Source organism: Acomys russatus, chromosome 22 (assembly GCF_903995435.1).
Source record: "Acomys russatus chromosome 22, mAcoRus1.1, whole genome shotgun sequence".
Classification (NCBI taxonomy): Eukaryota; Metazoa; Chordata; class Mammalia; order Rodentia; family Muridae; genus Acomys; species Acomys russatus.
In genome coordinates this window covers 28,309,958-28,337,659 of record NC_067158.1, presented here as the reverse complement: position 1 = coordinate 28,337,659, position 27,702 = coordinate 28,309,958, and the positions used below count along the sequence as shown (strand labels likewise).

General features: G+C 52.8%; 1 protein-coding gene across 1 annotated transcript; it reads left to right on the top strand.

The window, feature by feature from the left end:
• Positions 1-379: 379 nt before the first annotated feature.
• On the top strand, positions 380-27,034 carry Man2b2 (mannosidase alpha class 2B member 2). Its single transcript, XM_051164841.1, has 19 exons — positions 380-517; positions 1,156-1,302; positions 3,783-3,888; positions 8,200-8,372; positions 9,022-9,137; positions 11,630-11,807; positions 12,674-12,872; positions 14,491-14,681; positions 15,559-15,700; positions 17,019-17,152; positions 17,569-17,843; positions 18,635-18,826; positions 19,215-19,467; positions 19,796-19,906; positions 20,000-20,213; positions 22,827-22,943; positions 24,745-24,857; positions 25,917-26,031; positions 26,759-27,034. The coding sequence occupies exons 1-19, from the start codon at positions 380-382 to the stop codon at positions 26,899-26,901; spliced, it is 3,057 nt and encodes a 1,018-aa protein (XP_051020798.1). The 3' UTR covers positions 26,902-27,034.
• Positions 27,035-27,702: the final 668 nt, after the last annotated feature.

Below are 27,702 nucleotides of genomic sequence, written 5' to 3'. Positions count from 1 at the left end.
TTTGATTCTGAACCTGCCAACCTTGACTCCTCCATAACTGTCTGTAAAAGCCAGTCTTACTCCCTTAAAATGAACTCAAAAGTTTCAAGTCAAGCCACCCTAAGGCTAGAGATCTCCGTACGGGAGCGTTTTATGCTGGAAAGCTTCCCCCCTGCGTGGACACTGCTGTCTCCCACTCCGGAGGCACCCGCCTCGGACTGTAAGGCTGCACCATGCACTCCAGCCGACAGGGGGCGCGATACCACGCCAAGCTCCTGCCATACCCATCGGCTGGCTGCGCTCGCGCACTCCCGCCGACAGGGGGCGCCGCGCTCCCGGACCCGGAAGTGGGCCGCTCCTCTCGGACCCGCCACCCGGGCAGCATCCAGCCCGCCCAACAATGGGGCCGCTGCGCTGGCTGCCGCTGCTTGGCCAGCTGCTGCTGCTGCGGCCGCCGGCAGCCCAGCCCGCCGGCCCCATCCGGGCCTTCGTGGTCCCTCACAGTCACATGGACGTGGGCTGGGTCTACACGGTCCAGGTAAGTGGCAGGCGTTGCTGGGCCACCTTGCACAGTGGCTGCCTCCTGCGGGGTGCTCTCGGCCCAGCCGGGAAGAAGAGCGGCCTGGGCTGCAGTCCTCACCCTGACCCTGCTGTCTTAGCCGTAGCTTCGGGCTGGCCACTTCCTGCCTCGGAGTCAAGGCAGGGAAGTGTGTCCCCAAAGTGGGGGCTTTGATAAATAACCAACCTCGTGAGTAAGCCCGGAGTAAGCACGTAGTGGGGCTGGCTTCCAAGCAGGTGGATGTCAGCTGACTGCTGGGAAGTGGGCTGGCCTTCTGTGCTGCTGACACAGGGGCTAGTCAATTCAGCTTCCTCGACACACACACAACCCCACCTGGCCAGATAAGCTTGGTATTGGGCCTATAACTTCATGGTTCTTTCTGTTCAGGACCTTGGATGGTCGGGGCAGGGGTGTGGGTTGGGGGACTTTCTGTCCACTGCCTCAGTTTCCCCATCTGTAATGAGAGCGTGGCAATCCCTACCACATACCCCCTAGGCCTGAATGTACGTGGAGGTCTTAGGCACCACAGCACTTGGTCTCTGGATCTTCAGTTTGGTCCTTTGGGCTCACCACCAACCCCAACCTCTGTGGGGCTGTGATGGCGTCTGCCTCCCCAGGAAAGCATGCGAGCCTATGCAGCCAATGTCTACACCACCGTGGTGGCGGAACTGGCCCGTGGGCAGCAACGTCGCTTTATCGCTGTGGAGCAAGAGTTCTTCCGGCTGTGGTGGGACGGTGTGGCCTCTGAGCAGCAGAAACACCAGGTAAGACAAGGACAGGAGTGGCAGGACATGGGTCCCCAGGTATCCCAGGTGTTATATGAAAGTCCCAACATGAGACTAGGTAGGGAGTTCCAGATATGCTCAGGGACATGCCAGCTGTAAAAAAACAAAGGTTGTGGTCGGGGCCACTGCCCAGAGACAGGGTGATGTCATCTTTTCTGCTTGCTCTTGGTGGGGGAAGCCAGTACTCCTTCCCAAGAGGCATCAGGAGTTGGTGCTTAATTAACACCCAAGTGAACATTGACACACACACACACACACACACACACACACACACACACACACACACACACACAATCTGTGCACACTGACTCTCCCCTGCCTCCAGCTGGCCAAGTTTGGGATCTCTGGCTAGGTGGCAGCTGGTGTCACACAGTACAGAGAATATGAACAGGTTGGTGCCTGATCCTGTCACTGGCATCTGTAAGCCGTGGCTTTCTCTTCTATAAAACAAGATAAGGTGCAGCCCCTTCAGACAGTTCATGCCAAGCATTCTGAGGAAACACCTGGAATACTTAGCACTCTGTTTTCTTTCCAGCTTTCACCTTTCTTTCTTTTTTCTCTCTTTCTTTTGTGCTTTGTTTGTTTGTTTGTTTTTTGTTTTACATTTTTTGTTTTTTTGGTTTTTTTTGAGACAAGGTTTCTCTGTGTAGCTTTGACTGTCCTGGACTTGCTTTGTAGACCAGGTTAGCCTCGAACTCGCAGTGATCCACCTGCCTCTGCCTTCCAAGTGCTGGGATTAAAGGCATGTGCCACCACGCCTGGCTTTCTCTCTCTCTTTCTCTCTTTTTTTTTTTTATGCTATCCCCGCAGCTCCTGCCTCCACCCCTGTCCCCAAGATGGTTTTTCTGTATAGCCCTGCCTGTCTTGGACTCTCTCTGTAGACCAGGCTGACCTCAAACGCACAGAGATCCACCTGTCTCTGCCTCCCGAGTGCTGGAACTAAAGGCGCCACTGCCATCGCCTGGCTGTATTTACCTTCCTGAACAGCCACTGCACATGAGCTTTAGAGAACTTAGGTAACTTGAAGTAGCAGACTAAGCAGACTTAGCAGGAATCTGCTGGGTCTTACTGAGGCTGCATTTGGTAGTGGTGGGGAGGAAATCTCATCTGCATTACCTCATGTTTGAGGCCCCATGCATGTACCCGTTATGGGCATTGGTACATAGACTTCTACAGGTGGTCTGGGGAGTACTTCAGGGGTTTACAGTTTATGAATTAAACAGGTGTGGGTCTGAAACAGGCCTGTCTGACTTTAGAGCCTGCCCTTCCATGGGGTCTGTCTCCAAACTTCTGTGAGGGGTGTGGCTTCTGTGTAAAGCCCTAGTGATGTGCTAGTGCAGTTCCCTGGAGGCCAGTATTTTGTCTGCTGTGTCCGCTGTGGACTCCCCAGGAGCTAGACAGCTCCCTATATGTAGCAGGTGCTTTGGAGTAAGCCACCTGTAGATTCTATCCTCAGCAGACTACAAACAGCCGGCTGCCCACCCTCATGCCCATCATTTTTTTCCTACCTATCCCTGCATCCATTTGTCTAATATGCATTCACTAGCAAGACCCAGATAACAGGCCTGTCTGCCTCCGAGTTGTCGGGTCCCCCAAAAAAGACAAGACTGAGGAGCTGCACCCTGAATTAAAGGACATGAATGAAAGATGGTAGTTTTCTGAGACATATGGTCCCAGGTTGAGTGGTGTGCTGGGAGGGGAAACTGGTAGGGCACCCAGGGAGGCTCTCGGAAAGCCTGGGGGTTACACAGTAGATCTTAGCATTCTGTTTTCTGGGTTTTTGTTTTTGTTTGTTTGTTTGTTTGTTTGTTTGTTTTTTCGAGACAAGGTCTCTCTGTGTAGCCTTGGCTGTTCTGGACTCACTTTGTAGGCCAGGCTGGCCTTGAACTCACTGCGGTCCGCCTGCCTCTGCCTCCCGAGTGCTAGGGTTAAAGGCGTGCACTGCCACCCACTCTGCTGCATTCTAATCACAATGGTAATACTAGAGTTAGCTAGGTAGTTAGCTAGTTAGTTAGTTAGTTCCTCTGAGGCACACACAAAAGCGCTCAGGGTGAAGCAGGCTTCAGCTACAGCTGGTTCATCATAAGTGCTTTAGAGAAAATAGAGTGAGGGTTTAGGCATGGAAGTATTTAGGCAAAAAGAGTCCAAAAACATTAACTGACCAGTAGATGTGGGGAGGGCTATGAGGAAACACTTTGTTCAGCTCTTGCAGCTTTTTTTTTTTTTTTTTTTTTTAAGGTTTTAAGTTATTTGAAAGTTAAAATCACATTTGCAGAAACAGGCATGGATCCAGGTCTCCAATAGCTGCCATGGGCAGTGTGCTGAGGACATGGTATGCACCAGGACAGTGTTCTGCTTTTGTGGAGTGAGCCAGGGCGGGGCAATTCATGAAAGTCCCTGGGAAAGTAGGCTTTTGGGACCTATGACCTGACCGTCTTCTTCTGCCTGCCTGTGCCCAGGTCCGCCAGCTCCTGGAGGAAGGACGCCTGGAGTTTGTTCTTGGAGGCCAGGTCATGCATGATGAGGCTGTGACCCACGTGGATGACCAGATCCTACAACTTACAGGTTTGGCTGCTGCACTTAACTTCTTTATCATTGTTCATTAGTAGCTGAGGAAACCAGGCAAACTGTTGGCTTGGCCTACAGCTGCTGAGGCGTCTGCCTACAGTCTCTGGCTCTGTTGACTGTGGGCCCGCGGTGAGGCCAAACGGCAGCAGGACCATGGACTGAGGATGCTGCTGATTTCATGGTGGACGAGAAGGAACCAGAGACAAAGGGGACCTGCCCCAGTGACCTACATCCTCCAGTAGGCCCTACAGTCTGAAATTTCCAGTACCTCCTACACGGGAACCAAGCCCCCAGTACACGAGTCTGTGGGGGATACTTCTCATTCAGGTCATAACAGCCACTCTGCCCAGCACGCAGAGGCCTGGGGTGGGTAAAAGTGTATGCCTGGCCTCCAGGTCCCGAGTTCTGCCTCCTCCGCTTAGCAGGGCACTATGACAATGGGAAACAGTGATCTTCTAGGTCTACAGGGATTTGAGTAGAGGGGTTAAGAGCCAGGGGTCCAGAGTCAGGTGTCGTTGGACCATCGTGGCCCCCATGGACTTGTGGCCTCAGGCAAGAGATAAACCTTCGAACTCTGGCTTCTTTGTTGGGAGATTAATTTGATATTCTTGAGAGACTTAAGTTGGGATAATTCATATGAAGTACTTTAAGTAGAATATATGGTTCCTTAATACATGCCCAGTAAACGTTATCTGCCTTCACCACCACCATCACCATTATGACAACCATCGTCAATACTACTCCCCCTCCATCACCTTCATCACTGCCATTATCAGCACCATCACTACCACCACTATCTCCATCGGTACTACATCACCATTATTATCATCACTACTATCTCCATTATTGCCACCACCACCACCATCACTGTCATCGACATCACCACCACCATCACTGTCATCACCATCACCATCACCACCACCATCACTGTCATCACCATCAGCACCACCATCACTGTTACCACCATCACCACCACCATCACTGTCATCGCCATCACCACCACCATCACTGTCATCGCCATCAGCACCACCATCACTGTCATCACCATCAGCACCACCATCACTGTCATTGCCATCACCACCACCATCACTGTCATCGCATCACCACCACCATCACTGTCATCACCATCAACACCACCATCACTGTCATCGCCATCAACACCACCATCACTGTCATCGCCATCACCACCACCATCACTGTCATTGCCATCACCACCACCATCACTGTCATTGCCATCACCACCACCATCACTGTCATCGCCATCACCACCACCATCACTGTCATTGCCATCACCACCACCATCACTGTCATCACCATCAACACCACCATCACTGTCATCGCCATCACCACCACCATCACTGTCATTGCCATCACCACCACCATCACTGTCATCGCCATCACCACCACCATCACTGTCATCACCATCAGCACCACCATCACTGTCATCGCCATCAGCACCACCATCACTGTCATTGCCATCACCACCACCATCACTGTCATCGACATCAGCACCACCATCACTGTCAAGCCATCACCACCACTATCACTGTCATCGCCATCAGCACCACCATCACTGTCATCGACATCACCACCACCATCACTGTCATCGACATCAGCACCACCATCACTGTCATGCCATCACCACCACCATCACTATCATCGACATCACCACCACTATCACCACTATTAATCCTCACCTCTTTATTGCCATCCCGTCACTGCTATTACATTGCTCTGTCCCCTCTCCCTGCCATCACTTTCTGTTACAGTGTTGTGCTTTGCTCACACAGTCCTCATGGAGGCTGAGGATGCCCTGAGATTCTTAGTCTCCTCTTGCACATGTGAAAACCAAAACCCAGCAGACTGGAGAGACGCTCACTGGTTAGAAATAGGTGCAGTTCTTGTAGGGGATCTGGGCTCAGTTCCTAGAATCCACATCAGAAAGCTCACAACTGTAACTCCAGCTCCGGGCATCTAGCACCCTCTTCTGGTCTCAGTGGGCACCTGCATTCGCATACAGTTATCTGTTTCCGCACTCATGTAAATGCATGTTTTCCTCCCACACCCCAGCTCCTGAAACAACAACTCTGAGGCTTAAATAGGATTACAAAAGCCTAGGCCACTATAGCTAGGCATGTTTCCTGACTTGCTCATAACAAATATCCCATTTATTATATTCTAAGTTCTGCCACATGGCTGGTTACCTCTGTTCAGTTTCATGCATCCACCTTCTTCAGAATGCCAGGGTGAACCCTCACCTCTCACTGTTTCCCAGAGTTCCTCTTTTCCTGCCGGAACTCCCACCTCTCTATTCCCTGCGTCAGCTAACAGGCCATTAGCTTTTGATTGATAGGTGATGCTTCCATGCAGACATAAAATATTCCTTCTACATACTCATATTTTTAAGTAGCTCTTAAAATAGAATTGTAACACCTGAGACCCAGTGAATGAAGTGACTCTGCCCGGGGCCAACAGCCAGTACTAGAATCAGCTCCCTTGATTAAGCAACAAGTCCCATGATCTCTGCAATCTGCCATTGGCCCAGCTTCCTGGTAAAGCACAGAGGCATAACACAGCATACTGTAAGGGATATTAGCACCTTTCCTGACTCTCATTAGGAATGAGAGAGGACATCTTCCCATGAAACCCATCAGGCTTGTTAATCCACACATAGTATTGGCTGCCTCCATAATCCATGCTGTTGAAAGATATATTTAGGCATACTAAAACTATGCAGTTGCCAGGCAGTAGTGGCACACACCTTTAATACCAGCACTGGGGAGGCAGAGGCAGGTGAATCTCTATGAGTTTGAGGCCAACCTGGTCTACAGAGCAAGTTCCAGGACAGCCAAGGCTACCGGGAGGAAATCCTGTCTCAAAAAAACAAAACAAATCAAACAAACAAACAAAACTGTGGGGCTGTTTTGAACAGGCAACACCAAACTGCAGTCAATCTAGGGACACATTGATGGGGTTGAAGGGGACATCAAATGGACTCCTTCTTGGTTCCTGACTGCGTGAGCTCACTCTTGCTGTTTGCACAAAGCTGAGCTTTGGTTAGCATATTCATACTCCCTGGGCCTGTGAAGAAGTCATGGCCTCATCACTTATCATTCACTGGGCTTTCTCCATGCCCTGCCAACTACAAGATCAAAAGTCTTAAGGAAGGCAGCTAGCACGCTTTGACTGAGACTCACTACATCCGTCACTGTGGGCTGGCACTGTGCCTTGAGCAGTGAGGCCTCTGCCAGCCTGGAAGTGGCCTCGGGGACTCACCTGCCCTCAACATGCTGATGTTGCCCATGCAGCCTCTTGCTGTTTCGTCCCTGCTTCCTGCACAGCCCAGCCTGCCTGCTGGCAGAAGGATGCTAGTCTATGCCCCCTGCCTGACCCGTACTCTCCCTGCACACCTGACCCACCAGACCACAGCCCTCCGCCAATCCCTCTTCCCCTTCCACACTGTCCTTGCTCTCTGCGCCTCGATCTTGCTTATGGCTTGCTGCTCTGCTTCCAAGTCCTGCCATCGCCTGGGTCTCAATCAAAGTCCCCGGGCCTAGAGTGTCACTGGGTCATTGTATCACATTCTTGCTATGCAGACTACAAACCCACTGGATGGTGTGAAGACAGTGCTTAGGGCAAGGTTTGGGGGAGCTAGTTCATTCAGCACATGGAGTTTCTTTCTCCTGTCACCCTGAACCCAGCGGCTGTTCCATTGCCGTGGATTCTTCTGAAAGATACTCAAGTAGACGAATGTCGGGATGAGTCCGACCCAGAGTGCTTTGCTCTGTAACAAACTATCCTCAAACTTAGCAACACCCAACAGGACATATTTAGTATGCCCACTTTCTAGATGAGAAACTCAGGGTCTCAGGCCTGGCTGTATAATTTGAGGCTGGAATATCCACCCCCAGGACCACTCACCTAGTCCTGAGGGAAATGAGCTGGACACATAAGGACCAGTGCCCTGGGGTTCCTCTTACACGGGGTCCCTAGAACCACCAGATCCAAAGACATGTAGAAAGATGTTGCGGGGGGCTGGAAAGTCATGCTTCAGCTTTGCAAGATTGAAAGTCCTGGACCAGAATGGTGGTATGTATGAGTGTCGTTAACCCCAAGAACTGTACATCTAGAGATTGCTTCAATGTGTACCTGTTAAGAGTTAATATGGAAACCCTTCTCCCCAGTCCTCATGACCTGCCCAACCTGGTAGCTGACACTGAGGCATCACAGGGTACACAGAGAGCCGGAGTGAGGGTGATGGAAGAGGCCACCCTGCCCAGCTCAGCCAGGTGACCACTGTCTTTGCAGAAGGACATGGCTTTCTCTATGAAACATTTGGGATCCGGCCACAGTTCTCCTGGCATGTGGACCCCTTTGGTGCATCGGCAACGACCCCCACCCTGTTTTCCCTGGCAGGCTTCAATGCCCATCTCATCTCTCGAATCGACTACAACCTCAAGGATGCCATGCAGGAAGCCCAGGTGCGTCCCACACAATGTCTATGGTTACCTCCTCCTGCTGTCCTGCCACCCTGCCCTCCACTGGGCTTTGTGGCACCTGCCTAAGCCTGGCCTGACTCCAAGGGTGGCCTCCTGCCCCTGAACCTGAGCTCACACACACTGCTGATTTCATCTGTGGGTGGCCCTAGAGTACTGAGTGTGGCTTCTCCATGTTTTCCACTCAGAAACCAGATGGTAGTTGGGTCTAGGAGCTGTGCAAGGACAGTCTGGAAGGGCAAGAGGGGTGGAAAAGGGCTATGGTCTGGTGGCTCTAGAACTCCAAGCCTTTCTTAGGCTGCCTGAGACTAGACTGCACAGTTGGGACCTCTCCATGGCTGTGGGTATTGAAGTAGGGCAGAAGGAGCTTCTCTGAGGCCAGGTGGGGGATGTGGGTGTGGGTGTGGGCACGGGGACACGTGTAGCTCCAAAAAGCTGGTCTCACAGCTACCTGTGGCCCTGGTAGCATCTGGCTTGGGGGAATCTTACAGAGGAGGTGAAGGAGGCCTTGTCCCTGAGCCTTTGAGAGAAGCTGAAGGTGTATGGCCATGCCATCGAGGTGCAAGGGGGCTGAAGGAGGAGAATGGGGTGCCAGCAAGCATTATCCTGGCCCTTCCCCTGTCCTGGTTCACAGGGGCTGCAGTTCGTGTGGCGTGGGTCCCCATCCCTGTCAGAGCAGCAGGAAATCTTCACTCACGTAATGGACCAATATGGCTACTGCACCCCCTCATACATCGCCTTCTCTAACAGGTAGGTGCCCCTGTCTGCAGATGCCCTGAGAACAGCTGTGCAGGCCCTGGAAGCTGAGACTCAGAAGCAGCTTTTTATCAGTAGCTCCCCATGCTCACACATGAGGCTTCCCATGCACAAGCCTCCTGAGCATGCGGGTCCTGGTATAACCACATTGTACTGCTCCAAAAGCCAGGGGTGTTGACATCTCAGAAAAGAGAGATAGCTCCTGAGGCATTGTACCCAACATTGTCCTCTACTTCCATATGCATACACACACAGGTGCATGCACACACATACACATGCCCACACACACAACACAGGATGGAGTGGGGTTTTTTAATTATTTATTGTTTTTTTTTTTTTTTTTGCATGAGTTTATGTGCACCATGTGTGTACAGTGCCCACAGAGGCCAGAAGATGGCACTGGATCCCCTCTGGAACTGGAGTTAGGAGGCAGTTGTGAGCTTCGCATTGCTGGGGGCCAAACCTGGGTCTTCTGCAAGGGCAGCAGGTGCTCAGCTACTGAGCCCCTTCTCCTGCCCCAAGGATGAGGTTTTGATATAGCACTCACAGGGACATTGCACTCTGACTTTGATGGGACCCTGCCTGTTCCAGGCCCCACCTGTCCTCATCTGCCAGGTGACAAAACTGAGCCAGCTGATATCCAGGAACCCCAGCGTTGTGCCTCCTTTTTCACAATTCCTTTTATGATGCCTTGGAACCTCTTCTCACACACACGCACGCCCAGCTCTCCTTCCTGCTTCAGTGTGGTTGTCCCTTGCCACAGTGACCAGTTGGCTCCCTGCCTCTGTCTTCCTGGCCTGGAAAGCTGAGTTATAGGGAAAGGCACTGGGCCAGTGATAGTCATGGCTTTCTCAGGTGTGAGGACATTTGGCTCCACATGCGCATGGTTGGCCTGGCTTTGCTGTGGAGTCAACTGGAAAATCAGATGCTAGCTAACCCTGTAACCCAAGGTCTTCACCCCTGTCAAGAATCACCATGCACAGGTGTCAGGGGCAGAAAGGGGCTGGGTCACAGTGCAGAAGTGCCACACCATTTCACAGAACCAGCTGCTGTGGTGCCTTGTGGCACTTCTGTACTGTGACCCGGCCTGAGCACCTCACATGCAGACTCACGGGTGCACAGGACAGACCTAGGGTTTGAGTCCAGGCCTGCCAGATTTCAGAGTCTGCGTGTGAGGTACTCAGGCCCTGGGAGTGGGAAGCGAGCCGATAAGACATAGGAACTTAAAGTGTTGTTGTCATTTGTCAGGCTGCTCTGCCAGGCACGGTGCCTAACTTGCATATTTTTGGTTGTGAGCCTAGCCTTTAATGGCTGGGTTATCTCTCTGGCCCAGTGTCTAGCATCTATACCACAAATTGTTTCTGTTACTCTTCCCATTGTCTCATTGTTCACCAAAGGAGAGGCAGGGCTTGGCAAAGGTAGCCTGGCCATGTCAGCAGGTGGCCCAGGATCATGACTGCCACCCAGTGCTGCATGGCGTGAACAGGGATGATCCTTCCAGATTAGGAGAATCTGTTAGGGGTGACCCTGTTGCTATAGAAACATGTGATGTTTTTGCTCACCACAGATTTGAGGGTGGGCCTTGAAAGAAGAATTTTTTTTTTTTTTTAATTGTTTGGATGGTTCTGGTTTGGTTTGGGCTTTTGGGGATTTTCAGGGTTTTTTTTTTTTTTTTTTTTTTTTATGTATACACATGATTTTCCTGTATGTACATGTGTGCACTAATGGCTGCAGAGGCCAGAAGAGGACATTGGATCCCCTGGAATTGGAGTTACAGGCTTTTGTTAGTCTCTGTGTAAGTGATGGGAATCGATCTAAGGTCCTCTGCAGGAGATAGCTCGGGACTATGAAGCTGTGTCTTCAGCCCCTCATTTTGGTTTTTCTGATGCAGTTTCCCTCTGTAGCCCAGGCTGGCCTTGAACTTGTGTGAGACTTCTTGTTTCACAGTGGTGAGTGCTAGGGTCATGGATGTGAGCCATTACTCTAAGCTTTGACTTTTATTCCTTTCTTTTTTCTTTCTTTCTTTCTTTTTTTTTTTTTTTAGACAAGGTCTCTCTGTGTAGCCTTGGCTGTCCTAGACTTGCTTTGTAGACCAGGCTGGCCTCGAACTCACAGCGATCCACCTGCCTCTGCTTCCCGAGTGCTGGGATTAAAGGCGTGCACCACCACTCCCGTCTTGACTTTTATTTAATTGCATTAATATATACACATTTTTTTCTTAACTACTGATATTTGGGGCAGTTTTATACCCAAGATGAATCTTCACTCTGGCCTCAGCCAAGCAAGGAGGTGCCTTACAGGAGCCAAGGCACAGGTGATCGTCATCCATCATCCGATCAATCCCCAGTGGGCCACTATGGTGGGGAAGCCAAGGCATCCGGCTCCATGTGGTCCTGAGGCGGTTCTCTCATGATCCCATTGGCCAACCATGCTCAGCCTAAAGCCTCTGTAGCACTCTCTTTTGCTGAGCTTCTGTCTCCCTTCAGGTCCGGATTTTACTGGAATGGTGTGGCTGTCTTCCCGGAGCCTCCCCCAGATGGCGTGTATCCCAATATGAGTGAGCCTGTCACCACAACCAACATACATCTCTACGCTGAGGCTCTGGTGGCCAACGTTAAACAGAGAGCTGCGTGGTTCCGGACTCCTCACGTCCTCTGGCCCTGGGTATGGCATGCTCCACCTGGTGTCCTCAACACTGCCCAGGCCTTCCATGCAGTCTATGGCAGGACCAGCCTGTACATGAGGCAATCTCTAATCTAGCCCATCTCTACCCAGTTCTCGATGCCCTGTCCTTCCCTGCAGACCCTGGGCCTCGCCTACTATTCCACCTTGCTCCCCTGCCCCGCTGCCCCCTGCCCTCTACCCCTTGCCCACCTGCCCCCCAAGGCTGATGGATAACCTCCCAGCCATAACGGCCTCCACTCACATTGTTTGGGGCTGAAAGACTGGCCTGCTTGGCTCTACACACATCAGGCTCCTCGTCCATGCAGTGGATTTACAGTGCTACCTGCCATGAGGCTCATAAGAGGGGCGTTCCTAGGGGACAGCCCCATACCTTATCACTACCACTATTATTAAGCTGACCACTCTGCGGGGTATTTGTCTCATTCATCTAACAGGCACTACTAAACCAGGGAGGAAGGTATTTCTGGAATTCATTTCGCAGCAGTGATGCGAGGCTCAGATGTTCAGGAACTACCCTGAGGCCACACAGTTACTTAGCAAGCAAGTAGAAAGGGGTAGCATTCTGTCTGGCCCCGGGCTGATGACCCACACCCTGCCACCCTAGCCCATGGCTGCTTGTGGTCAAGATGTGCGAGTCAGGGCTATATAATAATTGTCATATTGTCGCAATTAGTCCTAGTGGTGGTTGCTTAAGAGAAACCTCACAGCTACAGGAATCTTTCTGGTGCCCTTGTTGGCCAAGGAGAGTGGGTGTGCTGCTGGGGGTGGTAAGGATAAAGCCCCTTTGCCTGGGTGAGGGCTCCGAAGGTTCCTAGAGGTTCAGACCACTGCTCTGTGTCCCGCAGGGATGTGACAAGCAGTTCTTCAATGCCTCCGTGCAGTTTAACAACATGGACCCCCTGCTGGAGTACATCAACAACCACACTGCCCAGTTTGGCATCTCAGTGCAGTACGCCACACTGAGCGATTACTTCCAAGCCCTGTACGCCTTCAACATGACCTGGGATATCCAGGACCACCATGACTTTATTCCCTATTCTTCAGGTATGAGCCTCAGGGTTTAGTATCAGGGGGTACAGGCCTAAATCCCAGCTCAGTGTAGGCTCAGGTGGCAGGGGGTGGGGGGACGGTACCAGGCTGGTTCCCACCTGCCCTTCCCACCTAGACAGCTGTTTCCCACTGCAGCACGCCTGTGCAATCATGGGGCCTTTCTTCTCTGTCACTGTCATTGTGAGTCTATTTCCTACCTGTGTCCTCAGGCCTGAGCCTCTGTTCCCTGCCTGGGGAGGTTGGGACCCACCCAGCCTCACAATAAGGATTCTGATGGTGCCATTGTGTCAGATAGCCCCATCTAGTCCCTGCTCTCAATGCTCCAAGATACAGGGAAAGCACCCAACTTCAACCCTTCCAAGGCTGGTGTGCACCCCCTGCTGGTGGTACAGCAGGCCCCCTCCTCTGCCTAGTTTCCAGCAGAGCCAGGGCAAGTAGAAAGCTCCCTCCCCACTCCATGCCCAGGCCCTGCCTCAGAGCATCACAAAATGATGGCTGTTTCTTTGTTGTGGGGCTGGGGGGGGGGGGACAGCTCAGCGATAAAGCAATTATCTATCACATAGAAGTCCTGGACTCCCATCCCCAATGCCAGAAACAAAAGGCAAACCTCTTTGCTGCCTCTGTCACAGCCTGTGAAGGGCCCTACAGCCCTGCTTATGCCTTTGCCCAGATGGAGAAGCCTCGGCAACGTGGGTGGGATGCTGACTGACACACTTGAGCAGGGCAGTTCAGAGACCAGAACATAGCTGTGCCTCCTGGTGAGCTTTGCCCCGCACAGACACTCATGCACCTGCTGGTCAGTCCAAGTCCTGGGGTGTGGGTGGTGCCAGGCTTCTCGCTTGGGCAGCAGAGTTGCACTGAAGGCCTAGCCTCCTACCCACTCGGTTTGCTGGTGCTATTTGACCACCCTACTGTGGCCTTTCCTTGGAGCTATGTGACCACTCACTAGAGTCTGGCTCTGCCGGTCCTGTGGGGAGAGACTGAGAAAAAGAGGCGGAAGCTAGAACTGGAAAAGACAAGAAAGCAAAAAAAATCACAAGAGCCCTAAGACCTACCTTCTGAATCAGGTGGCTGCCTCCCATACTCTTCCCACGCTCCACCTCTGTCATGAGTCCCTAAGCAACCTACCTGGTGTCTCTCAGCTCCCTCCTCCGTCTCTACTTCCTTCTGTGAGCCTTGGGAGGAGCCCTGCTGGTTTTCAAGCCGGCAGTCATATACAAAAAGGATCTGGCTGTTCAAGGCTCTTCACTGCATGCTGCCCACTCGGGCCCCATGTCTCACTCCTTCCCTAGGCTATCCCCACCCTTTGTGTATGCGGAGGCTGCGTGTTTCTTAGGTGTACTGTGGGCTGTGTTCTCTCCTATTGTGACACTTCAGTACCTACTTCATCCCAGTGTACCCAGCCTAGCCTGATCTTACCATCAATCATCAGACCCTGTCCAGAAGTCCCAGGACCTGGTCTCTCTGTACGAACCAGAGGTCCTGATGTCACCTCTAGGCCTGAGTGCTTCCCTGGGTGGCTAGGCAGAGCTAGTTCCCTTAGCCATCCCCAGATCCGCACTCAGGACCACGGCCTGGGCCCTCAGCCTCACCACATGTGCTTACCTTCCAGAGCCACAGCAGGCGTGGACTGGCTTCTACACATCCCGTAGCAACCTCAAGGGTCTGGCGAGACAAGCCAGTGCCATGCTCTATGCTGGGGAGTCCATGTTCACACGTTACATGTGGCCAGCCCCCCGTGGGGCTCTGGACCCTACCTGGGCCCTGCAGCAGCTCCAACAGCTTCGCTGGGCTGTGTCTGAGGTAAAGTCCCTATATGGTGTGTGTTTCCCCATGATCAGAGGCTCCCTCGCATAGAAGAGAAAACTGAGGTCTCCTTTGGTCACAAGGCTGGTCCCATGTGACACTGGACTGCAGCTGGCCCCTGAGTCTCAGGGCACCCACCCAGTGGGTGGCTTCCGTAAGCTTCACACCTGATTTTACAAAGAATAGAGAATAGACTGGCACCAGTGCCCTGTCTGGATCCAAGTCTGAGCTCAGCTGACGGCCTTTTGCCTCATGGCGTTTCCTCTCTGGGCCCATTTCCTTTCCTGTACATTGACCCCACAGCATGGTATGGTAATGCAATGGTATGGTGGCTACCTTCCACCCACCTCCCTCCTCTGTATCCACATGGGAATGGAGACACAAGTTTTGTAGTTTATCGCCCCTTCAGAAAGTGGCTGGGTCAGGCAGGCCCTCGTACAGGCGCCTGAGGGTAAATCTCCAGGCGAGGTGTTGGGAAGGGTTGGATGGGCTTTTTATGTGGATCAGAGCAGCGGACCAACCGTGTGGCTTCAGCCAGGGAACCTTAGTCTCCTGCTCTGCAAAAAGAGACAGTCCACCTCTCGCCGGCACAGTGGAAACATCACACCCTATGCGGTGCAGCAGGAGGAACCAGTGCATACACAGGGAAGTGATGATGGAGGGGGAGCCGAGTGCCTACCGGAAGGAGGACTCAGGCAGGGCATTCCTGTGAAGCCAGGAAGAGCTGTGAGGCCAGGAAGAATTTTAGCCTCCTGCCTCAGTTTCCCTTCTGTAAGATGGGTGGGATGCTTGCCTTCTCCCCTGGCGTTCTGGAGAGCAGGTGCATCCCGGGACCAAGTTTGACAACCTTCTTCCTTGACTCTGGCGGTGGCAGGTCCAGCACCATGATGGCATCACAGGCACTGAGTCCCCCAAGGTGAGCAACATGTACGTGGAACACCTAAGAATGGGGATGCTGGGCGTGCACAAGCTGATGGCCTCCATTGCTCTGGACAAGTCCCCAGTGTCTGCGACAGGTAAGCCAGCCCCTGCAGGAAGGCTTTGCTTTGAAAAGAGTCTGGGGCCAGAAGTGGTAGCACATGCTTATCATCCCAGCACTAGGGAGGCAGAGGCAGGATCTCTGTAAGTTTGAAGCTATCTTGGTCTACATAGCAAGTTCCAGGACAGCCAAAGCTATGAGAGAGAGAGACAGACAGACAGACAGAGACAGAGACAGACAGACAAAGACAGAGAGACAGAGACAGACAGACCAGAACTTCACATGAGCCTGAGGCCCCGTGGTCTCTGTACTGTAATATGATCTTGCCAGCCTGTTTGGTGGAGTCCAGGGTGGACTGGCGGTGCAGTTGGATTGAGCAAGAACAGCTGGTGAGCTCTGAGTGTTTCCTGAGTCTAGAATGCCCCCATGTGTATTTAGTGCCCTGCATTGTCCACGAGAGGGAAGCTTAAACCTCGGAACCTGAGACAGAGAGGTCGCGGCTCAGCTCCAGCTCACCAGCTAAAGAGAGCAAGAGCTGGGGTTTGAACCCGCCACCCCATATTCCCTGCTTTGCTCTCTGGCCCTACCCCTCTTGGTCCCTGCTTCCCCTCTCCAGCCCAGGTGGACTGCAGGTCCCCTCCAGGCAGTTGTGACCCAGCCTCTTTGTCCATCAAGTGTCACACATGTACCTATTGTACAACTGGGATGTTTGAAACTAAGCAAATCATGAGCAGCCAGGTTTGACAAGGCTCCAGGTCCCCGTGCCCCATCTTGGTCATCTTGTATTGTTTGCTGCCCCTTTCTAGCTTCTCTGGTCTTCTTCGCTTCCCTGACAGGGACGGGGCCCTGCCTCCCACCTGCCCTGCCCTTCCATCTCTCACTGTGGGACCCAATCCAGCCTGTAGGATCTGCCCAGGGCTAGCACAGACCAATCCTTACTCTGGGGACACAAGTCTGATGGAAGCTAAGGATGCAGGAAAAGAAGAGCCTGGCTTATGACACCAGTGCTGAGCAGGGCAGTGAGGTGGCCTGTGCCTTCCCATGAGCACACAGGTAGGCTTCTCCCAGCGGGGAGTAGGTAGAGAAGAACCAAAAAGTGAACTGGGTAGAAAGGACAGCAAGGCCTGAGGAGCAAGGTTGAAGAGTGAGCAATGTTCAAGGAGCAAGGCCTAACAGAAGGAAAGGGCACCAGCCACGCATCACAGGAGCCTCTCTCTCGTGCTGGTCCGGTCACCCAAAGCCTTGGATCAAAGCCAGGCCTCACTCTGTCTTCTTCACATCTGTTCTAGGGGCTCTGGAAGGCTGAGTCTCGCCTGGGGTGGGGTGAGCTCAAGTGATGTCCGTTCTCTCTGTAGACACAGGGCCTGTGGGATACTCCGTCTCTGTGTACAACCCGCTGGCCTGGAAGATCACCACCATTATCACCCTGACTGTCGCTTTCCCCGGTGTCAGTGTCACGGATGAGTTGGGCCACCCGGTGTCAGCACAGGTATGGGCGAGAAGTCCTGCTGGAGGACGTTTGCTATCTGCCACTCGGCAACCTTGTTCCACTGTATCTGGGCAAAGGCCCTAAACATCTGAAAGAGGCACTGTAGCAGAGGTGCCAAGGTTGGGGTGGGATACAGGCTGCCCCATCTACACTCAGCCCCCCGCCCTTGCTAAGATGGTGGAAGACAAGACATAGGGAGGAGAAGTGAGTAGAAGTAAAGGTCCCAGGCGTGGTGTGTTCAGAGCTGGGGAGTGTCTCAGAGAGCAAAACCAAAGCTTGTAAAGATGTCATGGGAATCTGTACAGGAGGTGGATGGACACCACTGCCTGAGTGGACGTGAGCACCCATTGCAGGAGTGTGAGGTAAGGGTGATGAGGTGACTGAGAAAACTTCCTTTCCATGTTGCTGGCTTACAGATCCAGAACTCTACAAAGGCCCCTTCTACCTATGACCTGCTTATCCTGACCACCATCCCGGGCCTCAGCTACCGGCTCTACAAAGTCAGGCGCACTAGTGGGGACCAGGCAGGCACTGGGAAACCGGTCATCCCTATGGCCAGAACCCTCAAGTTTAGTCGCAAGCTGAGGAACCAGACCAGCCAGGGAGGCAAGCTCCTGGTGCCTGTGACAAACGACTGCTACACTTTATTGTTCGACCAGGACACCAACTTGTTACATAGCATTCAGGAGAGGTAAGGTGAGGCCAGCACTGCCTCTGAAGTGCGCCTGGGGCCTGGACACATGGGTGGCGTCCTGTGACCCTTTTTGTGCTTGCCTTCCTGAGGGAAGGACCAGGTGATAGCAAAATCCCTTCATGCTCTTGTGTTCCTGAGGAGGGGGGCCCTGGGCCACTGCAAAAAGGTTGCTTAGCTGTGTCATTCTGAGCCCTGACCTATAGTCAAAGGGGGCTCAAAGGGGCCCCAGAGAATGGTGCTCATGTGCTCTTCTTCTCCAGCTACGGAAACGGAGTTGCTGTTCAGGAAGTACTTGCACTGTTTAAAAACAGAAAGGGTCTTTTAATTACTCTATTCCAACCACCACCGCCCCTCACTTGTCCATCTGCGCACCGAGCCAGTCATCTACTCCTCACCCACATCCCTGGGAATCAAGTGACCCCAAGGGCGTGAAGGATCACTGGGATGCAATGCCAGGATGGCTCGGTCAGCATGATGAGACACTGCTCTTGTGCTAATGTGGCTGCTGGAGCGCTGGTGGGATGCTGAACAGCAGTCTGGGAATAGTGCGCTCTGACAGCAGCCTGTGTGCGGCCTCCCTCTTGCGACTTCACCTGACAGTCCTTGGCTAGTGTAGGATCAGAAAGAAGTCGTGTTCCCCAACCCCCACCCCCACCCCCAGGCTTCTGGTAGCTTCCTCAGGCCCTTCCATGGCATTTTCTTCACTCCTGATCCCCAGCCACAGCCCGCTACAGATGAGAGATCTTGTTGAGGGCAACACCAACCATTCTCCTCCCTCACCCCTGCAGACAGAGCAACCGCACAATGCTCACAAGGCAAGAGTTCCTGGAGTACCATGCCAACGGGGACACGAAGCAGGGCCCCATTTCCGACAACTACATGTTTGCACCCAACGATACTGCTAAGCCTGCCTGGGAAGCGGTGGGAATGGAGATGGTGGTGGGTACGCTGGCGACGGACATAAGGCAGTATTTCTACAGGTGTGTCCCTGGATGGATCTACAGCCCCTGCAAGGCATAGGGGTGGGTGGGTCAATGAGCCAGTGTCTTTCTCCAGAGCCTCTGAGCCCATTCTTGCGCATGGGTCTGGCATGTGACTGATTGCTGATCGCTGGATGAGAGAACTGCTCTCCTCTGCCTGTGTTTTTGTGTATGCCTGAACCAGAGCTGAGTCAGAGCATGGGAGAGGAGTCCGTGTTACTCCATGAGTGGTCCGGGGCTTGCACGAATCTCCACAGGGTCCATAGTCCTCCCACTGGGTTGCCGGTAGCCACCTGCAGATAGCTGCCTCTTGGCACCCAGCTTCCTATATGAAGGAAGGAGCCTTCAGGCAGCCCCCACAGCACTCTCTTCTATGCCCCCTTCCTAGGAACATAGCAGACCAGGATTACATCTATGCCATCCACTCTCGTCTGGCCCACGTGCATCCAAGCCCTGATGGGGAATTGCTCTGCCAACGGATAGAGCAGCAATACCAAGTGGGCCCATTGGACCTGAACCGTGAAGCCATCCTGAGGACTAGCAGTGACCTAAACAACCAGAAAGTCCTCTACTCTGATAACAATGGCTACCAGATGCAGCAGAGGCCCTACAAAGCCTTCAAGAGCAATACTATTGCCCGGGTATGCCGGCCGCAGTTCCACACTGCACCCAAGCATGTTTCTCCTGGTCTGTTGAACACTTACCTGTAGCTGTTTCAAAGCCCTGTGGGCTCTGCATCCTGGCAGTGCCACTTCCAAGACCTGACTATTTCCCTGTTCCCTCTTGGCTTTGTCAGGGGTGGTTCTTGATGCCATGTGTTAAGCACTTAGCAGGGGCCTCAAATCCCATCAGTCAGGCTACATGGCTAGGAAGCACCAGGCTGGAAGCTGTGCCACTGTGCCTAGGGGACAGCTGGTGTCTGCCTGACCCTGTCCTGAAGCTGCCACTGGGTGGCACTTGTGTCTGCAGAATTACTACCCCATGGTACAGTCGGCCTTCATGGAGGATGACAAGAGCCAGCTTGTGCTGCTGGCAGAGCGAGCACACGGTGTCTCCAGCCAAGAGAACGGGCAGGTGGAGGTAAGAGAGGCCTGGCTGTCCTCCCGTGGGCCCTCACGGCCATCCACAGCATGGCCAAGGGCAAGGAAGGACCTCAGGTGATTTCTGCTGCAGGTGATGCTCCATCGGCGTTTGTGGAACAACCTGTCCTGGAACCTGAATTACAACCTCACGCTGAATGACACCTCCGTTGTCCACTCGGTAGTCTGGCTTCTGCTGGGGCCTAAATCCCTCACTGCTGCCCTGCGCCCGAGGAGTGGGGTGGCACTGCAGCACAGGCCTGTCGTGTTGTTCAGAGAGCTATCTGACGAAGAGACCCGCATTAAGAGTGAGCATCACTATGGCCTACGATGCGCCCACCAGGGAAAGTGGCTGTAAGAGGCTCCTGCCTTAGCATGCTGTGCAGCCTTGGAGCAGGAAGGGACCTCAAGGTCTGAGTGCTGTCAGTGGCTCCCTCAGGCTTACTCAGCTAGTCAGTACAGAGCTGAGACCCACAGCCTGTCCTCCCCTCAGTCTTCTCCATCTCCTTCCTTACTGGTTGTTTGTCATTTCTTTCTTTTTGATCTTTTTGGGGTTTTTTTTGTTGGTGGTGGTGGTTTTGGTTTGGTTTAGTTTGGTTTGGTTCGGTTTTTGGTTTTTTAGGACAGAGTTTCTGTCTTTTCCTTTCTTAACAAGCCCTGCCACACCATAGTGCTTCAAGTGGCGGAAGCACATCGCTTAAAAGACCGGCTGTCTGCGCGAGGTGGGATGGCACATGCCTGTAACCCCAGCAGGAGGCAGAAGCAATCGGATCTCTGTGAATTTGAGGCCAGCCTGGTCTACAAAGCGAGTCCAGGACTACACAGAGAAACCCTGTCCTGGAAAACAAAAACAAAAACAAAAACTGTCCAAATCAGGGTAGACTGTCAATACGTGAGAATGCTCCTAATCTAGCCTTTTGGCTTCTTCAGCACTAGACAAGGAATTGATGTGGGCACACATTAAGTCCAGGGTTACGCCACCTGTGGCCCATGGCTTGTGAAAGCATATATATTTATTTCATGTGGTGTGGCAAAGCAACAGCCATCGGCAACACTCACACGTGAGAACTGCAGTCAGTTTCTAAAATGAGCAACCACAAAAATCACTAAATGAGTTCAGTGTCTTGAGTAAGTTTATCAACTTATGATGGCTGCATCTGTAGCTGTCCTGGGCTACAGGTTGAACACCCCTGCAGAGACTACCTAGCCGTGATCCTAATGCAGTGTTTGCACTGTGTATCCCCTAGGGTTCCCATAACAGCCCGAGGCTCTGGGTCTTTACTGAGACAGCAGGCTCTGAGATGCTGCATTTTTTAAAGGGCTCTGCAGCTCAGCCTCTGCAGAATGAGAGCCTAGAGGGAATGTGGCTCCATTCTCACATGCTTTGAAATCTGCTTTCTCCCTTCTCACTTGCAGAGGTTTGCATTAGAATGCTTGGCTTTTTCAGCCAGAACCCTTCCAAGTAGGAGGTAGAGCCATCTAGAGGTGGGAAGCTGTCACTCAGTCCTGCAAGGAATGTCTCCTAAAGTCGTGTAGTGTGTAAGGCACAGCCTCTGTCCTGCAGGGTGTCTGAGAATGAGTGGGGGACACACTCATGCAGAGCATGTTTGGTGGGTGTGCGCGACACACACACACACACACACACACCACACACACACACACACACACACACACACACACACACACACACACACACACACACACACACACCCCACCCCTCTGGAGTTACTAGGGACCAGATGCAAAAATGGAACTTCTGGCTGGGCAGACCTGGGGAATTAAGTAAGAGCAAAAGCCAGGCATGGCAACCCATGCCTGTAATCTCAACACTTGGGAAGCCGAATTGCTGTGTGTTCAAAGCCAGCTTGGTCTGAACAGTATGACCTCATCTTAAAAGAGAAAGAAAAAGAAAGAAAGGGAAATAGAGAAAGGAGGGGCTGAGTGAGAGGGTAGGATGGCCATGGGTGTCTAGAGCAGGTATTCCTGTCAGGGCTTCCACTTTTTCCTCAAACCCCATACTGCAAATGGCCATGTCCAGTGTGGGCGCCCCCTGGTGGCTATAAACTTTACCGCAGGCAAAGATTCAGTATGTCTGAGAACTCTCTCTCTCTCTCTCTCTCTCTCTCTCTCTCTCTCTCTCTCTCTCTCTCTCTCTCTCCTCTCTCTCCTCTGTCCTCTCCTCTCTCTCTCTCCCCTCTCCCCTTCCTCCTCCCTCCTCTCGCCTCTCTCCTCCTCTCTCGGGTCCGTCCGATCTCCCTCATCTGCTTCCTTCTTCCCTTTTCCTCCTCCTCCCGTTGGGACAGAACTGCACAACTCCTTGGCTTCTCTCAGAGAACAGCTGCCCCATCCTGTGAATCAGATGCCTGTCTCTGTTACAGAACACCTGAGACAATCAACTTAAAAGCAAGCGGGGCTCATCTTAGCTCACGGTTTCGTGGGCTTCAGTCCATGCTCGCTTGTCTCTCTCTGTTGCTTTTTGGTGACAAGAGTCCATCATGGTGGGAAACACAAGGCAGAGAACTGCTCATCTCATGACGGCTAAAAAGCAAAAGGGGAGAGAAGGGGCTGGAGTCCCAGTGACCTTTACAAGGGTGCAACCTAGTGACCTAACTTCCTCCCCTAGACCTTACCCCCTACAACAGCCCACAGGCTGGGGACAAGGCTTTCAGCACATGAAAAACATAGAAGATCCAAACCTCATGCCATGTAAAAGGGGCTGAGACTCTAACTTTCTAGACCAGACTGAAGCAGACCTAGGGACAGATCCTGTAAGGTCTACCTAAGTCAGGTGACCCATGCCTAGGCCAGTCATGTGACTTAAATTTGATAAGAAGGTGGCAGCACCTGTTGAAAGTCAGAGGGCCATGTGGAAAGCTGCGTGCCTGAAGGAGTCGGCTTCTCACCATCTGTCTGCCTTGCAGGACCCCATGATCACCCCGGTGTGACACTGCCCCCCAACCTACACCTGCAGATCCTCAGCATACCTGGCTGGAACTACAGCAGGAACCACGCCCAACACCTGAAGAACCTTCAGAGAGGTGAGGCGGCCCACCAGGGTGGCTCTGTCCCCTAGTCCACCAGGCAGTCCTCACAGCTCTGCCCGGTCCCCTGTCCTTTCATCTGTCACGTGGGAGACCAAGGCCTTGAGAGGGTTGGAAAATGAGCAATCAGTCAGTAAGCTGGTACAAGGGTGGTCCCAGCCTCTGGCCCCCAGCCGAAGACCAGCCACAGGCCCCTGCAGATGGATCCCACGCAGTCCCCAGATAGTCCACATGCTGCCCAGTGCTCGAGCTGCCCTGTGTTAGTATCTATGTTAGTCAACTGTTATTTAAAGAGTTATTTATTTACTATGTTTATAGTGTTCTGACTGCACGTACACTTGTACACCAGAAGAGGGCACCAGATCTCACTATAGATGGTTGTGAGCCACCATGTAGTTGTTGGGAATTGAACTCAGGACCTCTGGAAGAGCAAATAGTGCTCTTAACCTCTGAGCCATCTCTAACCCCCAGGTATAAGTGGTTATTTCTTTTTTCTTTTTCTTTTTGAAACAAGGTTTCTTGATGTGGCCTTAACTGTCCTGGAACTCACTCTGTAGACCAGGCTGGCCTCAAACTCACAGAGACCCGCCTGCCTCTGCCTCCCGAGTGCTGGGATTAAAGGCATGTGCTGCCACCACCCATTTTTTAAAAAGATTTATTTATTTATTTTCTGTATATGTGCGCTCTGTTTTATGCATACCAGAAGAGAGAACCAGATTCCATTACAGATGGTTGTGAGCTACCATGTGGCTGCCAGGAACTGAACTCAGGGTGTCTGGACAAGCAGCCAGTGCTCTTAACCGCTAAGCTATCTCTTCAGCCCTTTCTAGTCAGCCTTTTCATCTCATGACAAAATACCTGAGGAAATCAACTCAGGTAGACAAGGCTGACCTAGCAGACAAGCATGGAAGTTTCACCCCTCACAGCAGGGAACACAAGGCAGAGCAGCAGCCCACCTCATGATGCAGTAAGCAGACAGGCATGCAGGCAGGCAGGCAGAGAGTGCATTCCCTTCCTTTCCCCTTTCCTCCTGTATGCCACTTGGGCCTCCATGGGAAGATGGCGACATTCAGGGTCGGTCCTCCCATTTAGGTTGATCCTCTTGGAGGACACTGAGACTGGGCTGTGGCAGTCTCCTCAGTGTCTCTCAATCCAATCATGCTGTCAATCAGGATCACGTGCTTCTTCCAGACAGTCCTCTTGCAGCCCCCAAGTACCTCGGTTCCCACTCACCCTCAGGGTTGGGACAGCCTGGCTATCAGGAGTCTCACTGCTGCATTTAGCAGATGCCCCTGGAGGGTGTCACGGTGCCAGGGTCCCTGGTTTCTGAGCCCACTAGACAGTGATGACAATGAGAAGGGAAGCAAGCAGCAGGGAGGTGACACCTGCCAGGAAGCAGCACACCTCTTGTGCTCACTTTCTGTGTTGAGGCACACGACCAGAGCAGCCTGTGCCCACACCCAACTCCAGGGGGGCAGGAAGGAACAGGCTGGAGGGTTTAAGGACAGGCCCAAGCATGGCCACTGTAGGAAAGAGGACACTGGCATCAGCCCCGTGTGACGTGCTAGAGGTCCAATGTTGGCACAGCCCTATCTGGGATCCTGCCTCTGCTGCCCATGAGCCATGTGACTATGGGCAAATGACTGTCCCTCTGAGTGACAGCTGCAGGTGAAGGCCATGCTGCTGTCCTGCAGGGAGCTGAGATCTGGAATGGAATCCACAATGCAAAGTGCCAGGTCAAGCCTGGAGCCTTGAGCTTGCTTGATGGGGGCCCTTTTTGCCACGTCCACACCCACAGGCCACCCAGAGAAGCCTCAGGCCAACCTGCGCCGTGTGCTGCTGCGCCTGCGCCACCTGTATGAAGCCGGGGAGGACCCGGTGCTGTCTCAGCCTGTGACGGTGGATCTCAAGGTAAACCGGCAATGCTTACCTCATTCCGGACCAGTCAGGCCTCCAAGAATGCTCTACCCAGGGGAGGCAACCCCGTCCGAAGTCCTGTCTTGAGCCACACCTTAGTCAGAGGACCACTGGGCATGCTCACAGATGCGGTATGCTGGGCTCCCAATATATACCCTCCCTTCAGGGTGGACGAGATTTCCCAGTTAGCATCAAAGACCACATCTGGTTCTTTCATGTTTTATTTTGTACCTTGGTGGGGGAGAGGGGGTATGTGGCATACGTGCATGTTTGTATGGCTGTGTGCACATGTGCATGCTGGTGTGCATGCTGTGCACATATATGTGTGCACATGGGCTAGAGCACAATGTCAGGGTGCCACCCTCTCAGTTCTCTACCTAATTTTTTGAGACAGGTCTCCCACTGAACCTGGAGCTCATTTGGGTGGCTAGACTGACCACTGAGCTCCAGGGAACCTCCTGTCTCTGCCCCTCATAGCCAGCACCGCAGTTACAGACAAAGCAAGCGTTTTAGTGGCTGAGCCACCTCCTCAGTCCACTGCAAAACCTTTCCTACAACATGGACAATCATTGGTATCATCAGAAAACCAAACACTTCTCCCCGGGCTTTCTGGGAAAGGTGACTTAGAGTGAGAGAATCTGAGGTCTGTGTCCAGTTACGCGAGTGGGTCAGGCCCCTCAGCCTCCGGAGGCTCAGCTTCCCTACCTGCTAAGCTAGGGAGGAACACGCTCTTGGTTCAAAAAATGGCCGAGAGGCTCTGGGGCAATCGTGTGGGCACAGTGCCTGCCATCCCTGCAGGCTTCCGGGCAGCTGCCCATCTATCAGCCTGTCCCCACAGGGCCTTGCTCATCTGGCAGACCATCTAGGGAGGCACACACCCCCGTTTTAGTTTCCTTACCTGGAACAGGCTGACAGTCTGCCCTTGCAGATGAAGGGAGGCAGGTGTATTAGGCACTAAGGCAGGAGGACCCCGGGCACAGCGAGTGGCCACCGGTCGGTTGAGCTTCTGGGCATCAATATAGCCGACCCCTCCCTTTGCTCCTGCCTCTGCAGGTTGCACTCCGAGGACTAGGGTCTGTGATAGCCGTGGAGGAACGCTCACTCACAGGGACCTGGGACGTGCAGATGCTGCAGCAGTGGCACTGGAAGACAAAAGGCCACCTAAGAGGTTTGGGACCCCTGGAGATCCCTGGCAGGCTGGGAAAGAACACAGGTCTGCCCTGTGCTGGGTGGCCTTGTGTAGCTACTTTCCACCTCTGAATCCACAACCATCGTTAATTACCAGATTAGGTTAACAACAGCTTTGGACCAGTCCCCTCCTGCCAGGGCTCATATGTTTTGTGCGTGTGTGTGTGTCTGTCTGTCTGTCTGTCATGTGCGTCTGTGTGTATGTGTCTGTGTTTGTGTGTGTCTGTATGTCTGTGTGTCTATGTGTGCACCTGTCTGTGTGTGTGTCTATGTGTGTTCACGAGGGCTCCGCCCAGATAGGTGTGTGTGTCTGTGTATGTCTGTGTGTCCATGTATGTCTGTGTGTCTGTGTTGGGGAGTATTTCATCCATGCAGGGAGGGAACTGGCCAATAAAAGAGGCTTCTCGATAAGGCTGGAGCTCTAGCCCCTAGCAGGACATGACTGGAGCTAATGAGTAAAGGTAGGTTTTTCCATTGGTCCCACCTTAGGTGCTCAGTACAGGCTCCACAGGGACATCAGACTGGTGGGCAACACAGTGCCCTTCAGTGTAGGCCCAGGGGAAGCTAAATGGTAAGGCCCACTTTATCAAGAGTCCCAGGAAGAGGACAGCCAAGGGCCATCAACACAAGGGAGCCATAGCACACTGTAGAACACTCCTGTCAGGAGGAAGAGCCAAGCAGACAGCCTCCTTCTCCCCCTCCCCCAGGCCACCCCTCCTCACCACCAAGGTCAGCAGGAAGCTCCATCATCACTGTGTACCCCAAGGAAATCCGGACTTTCTTCATTCACTTCCATCAGTGGCATCAATACAGTCGGCCTCAGGGCCATGAATCCTCCCGCAGCCCCTAATGAAAACAGTGAAGATGGACCCAGAGTGAGGAGTGAGCTGCTCATCTGTGTGGCAGGACATCCATGTGGGCAGGGCTTTCTTTTTTATTTAAATAAAAAAGAACGGTCTGGGCTCTTCTTCTGAAGTTCAAGCCAGCCCTCTTCTCTCTTCTCACAGGAGTGCCCCCTCCCTCGCTTTTTCCCTCCTTCCCTCTTTTCATTCTTCCCCTCTCCCCTCCCTCCCTTCTCCCCTCCCTGCCTCCCTTCTTCCTCCCCTCCCTCCTCCCCCCCTCCTCCTCCCCTCCCTCCCCCCTACCCGTCTCCACTCCCTCCCACCCACTCTCAGTTTTCAAAAAGAGCTTCTGCTTTTCAAAAGTTAGTGTGAACGAACTATAGAAAATTAAATAGCAGGAGGAGGGTCACACACACTACATGGCTCACAACAAACCTTCGGGTCCTATATGTGAACATGGCATGCCTCAGTATGTGCCTAATGTACAGCCTGTGTCTGTCACACTTCCCATATGTCTACTGGTCCAAACCCCTGTTGTGTAGATATTTTGATGACCAAGAATACACTTTGCTAAACCTGACTATTTCATAGGAAAAAAATCTGGCCTCAGACTTTCTGCGGCAGCAAAGGCATGAGATGCTGTACTGTGTGCTAATCTCGTGCCCTGATTAGACACAGAGTACACAGCATGACATTGTCAAGAGTGTCCAGGGTCATGTCCATACTGTTAACTGCTGCTGAGGGGAGGTTGACACAGGACTGTGAGTTCCAGTTCCAGGCTGGCCTAAGCTACACAGTGAAAGTCTGTC